Source organism: Cynocephalus volans, chromosome X, assembly GCF_027409185.1.
Source record: "Cynocephalus volans isolate mCynVol1 chromosome X, mCynVol1.pri, whole genome shotgun sequence".
In the NCBI taxonomy this organism is placed as follows: domain Eukaryota; kingdom Metazoa; phylum Chordata; class Mammalia; order Dermoptera; family Cynocephalidae; genus Cynocephalus; species Cynocephalus volans.
Window position 1 is genome coordinate 148,765,314 of NC_084478.1, and position 3,004 is coordinate 148,768,317.

At 54.0% G+C, this 3,004-nt stretch overlaps 1 protein-coding gene across 1 annotated transcript; it reads left to right on the forward strand.

The window, feature by feature from the left end:
- The first annotated feature begins 1,147 nt into the window (after positions 1-1,147).
- On the forward strand, positions 1,148-3,004 carry LOC134368461 (emerin-like). The gene is made up of 5 exons (XM_063084929.1): positions 1,148-1,226; positions 1,661-1,741; positions 1,959-2,092; positions 2,576-2,625; positions 2,707-3,004. Exons 1-5 carry the CDS (start codon positions 1,148-1,150, stop codon positions 3,002-3,004), a joined length of 642 nt encoding a protein of 213 aa, XP_062940999.1.

Sequence of the window (3,004 nt, forward strand, 5' to 3'; positions counted from 1 at the left end):
TTTATAATGATCCACTTTCTTGTTTTCTCTGTAAAATAATAGTGACTAATATTTTAAAATTATAATCAGTACTCATAAGTGAAATAAAAACAGGTAGAGTATCCTTTATCCGAAATGCTTGTGAGCAAAAGTGTAGCAGATTTTGGATTTTTTCAGATTTTGGACTATTTGCAGAATACATACTGGTTGAGCATCCGCCATCTGGAAATCTGAAATCTGAAGTGCTCCAATCAGTATTTCCTTTAAACAACAGGTTGGTGCTCAAAAAGTTTCAGATTTTGGAGCATTTTGGATTTCAGATTTTAGAATTGGGTGATGCTTAACCTGTAGACACAATAATGGCAAAGGGAAACAACATTGCATGCACTGCATGCAAGATAAGTTTTTCTTAAGGAAAAAGAAAGTAATTTTATCCTCAGGTAAAATGAGTGGTTGTTCCAAAATGAGATGAATGGACACAGCAAGTTGCAAAACATTAATTAGAAAGGAATTTAATTACTCATGGTCAAGACTGGGTAAAATGTGATGGGTTTGTTTATAAGATTATTTAAAAAAACTGCTTGAGTATTAAAATTTGGTTTTCTCTCTGTTAAAATGACAAAATCGTCATGGATTACTGTTCTGCTCTTAATAATAGGTGGTAAAAGATGTTCATTTACCTTCTGAGTAGCAAGGACGGGGCGGAGCCCAAGAGACTCAGGACCCCGAACTGCCCCAAGCGCGCCCATCCGGCCCGTTCCCCTGTCCTGGGCAGTGTCTGCTGGTTCGGCTCGAGCACGTCCTGTCCCTCTCTTTGGTCCAGCCTAAACGCCCCACCAGGTGACGTAGCCGCACGCCATGCCCGCCCCTCTCCCACGGCCACACTGGTCTGCGCCGCTTTGGCTCGTGCAGACCCCGCCCCTCACCGCCGGGCACCCTCTACCGCCCTTGGGCTCTCTAGCCCCGCCTCCCGGCGCGCAGCACAGCCCCGCCCACTCCCACCACTGTGACGCACGCGTGACGCCTGCGTGACGCCAGCGCGGCTGCTCCCCAGGCGCTCGCGCTGCCCCCACCCTGCTGCTAGGCGGCCGTTGATAGGCTTGTGTAGACAGGCCCCGGCCGCCCGCAGGCCTTCGCCTCCCGCATCCCAGTGCCGGCTGCACCCGTCATGGACGACAATCGGGTTGTGTCGGACCCCGAGCTGGCCGCCCTTCTGCGCTATTTCATCCCGCACGGGAACGTCTTGGGTGCGCGGCGGCCGGCGGCGGTTGGGTCACCTCCCGGGACCTGCTCTCTGCGTTTCGTCCCGCTCCTTCCTCCGCACCCATTCCCCGTGTCCCCCCTACGCTCTCCCCCAGGTTTCCTTCCCATACCCCTGACCGCCCTGCGCCCCGTGTCTGGCCAGGCTCCACTGACAATCTCTTGGAAGAGGAAATCTTCAAGTACATGACCCAGAGGCGGAGGAGGCTTTCGCCCTCTAACTCGTCTGCCTCCTCCTATGGGTTCTCCAGTGAGACCCAGCCCCAGAGGCCCGCCTGGCCACGCATGGGATGGGAAAGGGGCATGGGCGACGGGGAGGATGGGTCGGGAGTGTGTGGCAAGGGCGTTGGCTGATTGGGGCGCTGGGGAGAAGGGAGGAAAGCCTGAGAGGCACATGGACTGTTCCTCCTACCCCATTCAGACTTGGATTCAGCTCTCAAGGGCTTGTCGGATATGGACAATCTGCCCGAGAAAGAGGACACCTTACTTGCCCAGAGCATCGGTAAGGCAGGGATGGGGTGGGCACCCTTATACCTTCATCCCACTCCGTCGGGGACCCCAGTCTCAGGGAGAACCTGATTCCCCAACCCCCACCACCCCTCAGCAGCCCTGGAAGGGAGAAACTTTGTCATAGGCCCATAATGGGATTCAGATTAGGTCCATTAGGCCAAGCAGGGGACAGTGATGCTTCTGCTGCTAACCATGCCCTCCTTCCTAAGGTTGTAATGAGGAATACTATGAGGAGAGTTACCTGACCGCCAGGACTTCCGGGGAGGCTGATTCTGTGGGTACGTCCAAGGGATTCCACCAGCAGGGGACTTCGCTCTCAGTTGCTGACACCTTCCACCACCAGGTGAGCTAGCTGTCAGGCATCCTGTACTTTGATCCGACCTGAGTGGACCATAGCTGGGTTTGGGCAAATACAGTGCAGGAGGGGGGGCACTGAGTGCACCCTTCATTCTCTGGGGAGAGTTAGGGTCAGCAGACAACTGTTTGGTCAGGGCCCTACTTTGGGGAGTCGTGAGAACTATTTGAGTAGAGTGCATGGGACGGCACATGGCCTGGACCCTGGTTTGAGATCTAGGCTCGTGCTCTTTCTGAAAATCCTTAGGGTAGAAAGGAGGGTGCTGGTGTACAGGCAGTCAGGACAGTCACTGAGCAAGTGGGAAGGCCCCGCAAACAAAAGGCCGGGAACCCAGGAGGTTCTGGAAGGGGCAGGTCCCTGGCCTTTAAGCAATGGTCTGAATGGGCTGGCCAAGGAAGTTTGGACTGAGGGATATGATAGGGCCATGGTGATCCCACCAATCGGTTCCCTCACCCTGACTTCCTTCTGCAGATTCGAGATGACAGTCTTTTGTCTTCTTCTGAAGAGGACAGCAAGGATAGGTGAGTAATGGAGAGGCACAGGGATGGGGCTGGTTCAGGGCCCAGGCTCTCCTGGCCCACTTGCTCCCCTGTTTTCCTCAGGGAACACCCCGTGTATGGCTTGGACAGTTCCTACCAGAGCGTCGCACACTACCGCCACGTTTCCAGCATCTCCAAGAGCTCCCAGGACCTGTCCTATTATCCTACATCCTCATCCTCCTCCTCTTTATCTTCATCTTCATGTTCCTGCCCTTCATGTCTCACCCAATACACCATCCAGCCAGGAAAGCAGGCCCTTAGGGTCCCGCTCTGGGGCCAGCTGCTGCTTTTCCTGCTGTTAGTTGCCTTGCTGCTCCTTGTTTACTACTACTGGAAGTTTAGAGAGGGCAAAGCATTCTGA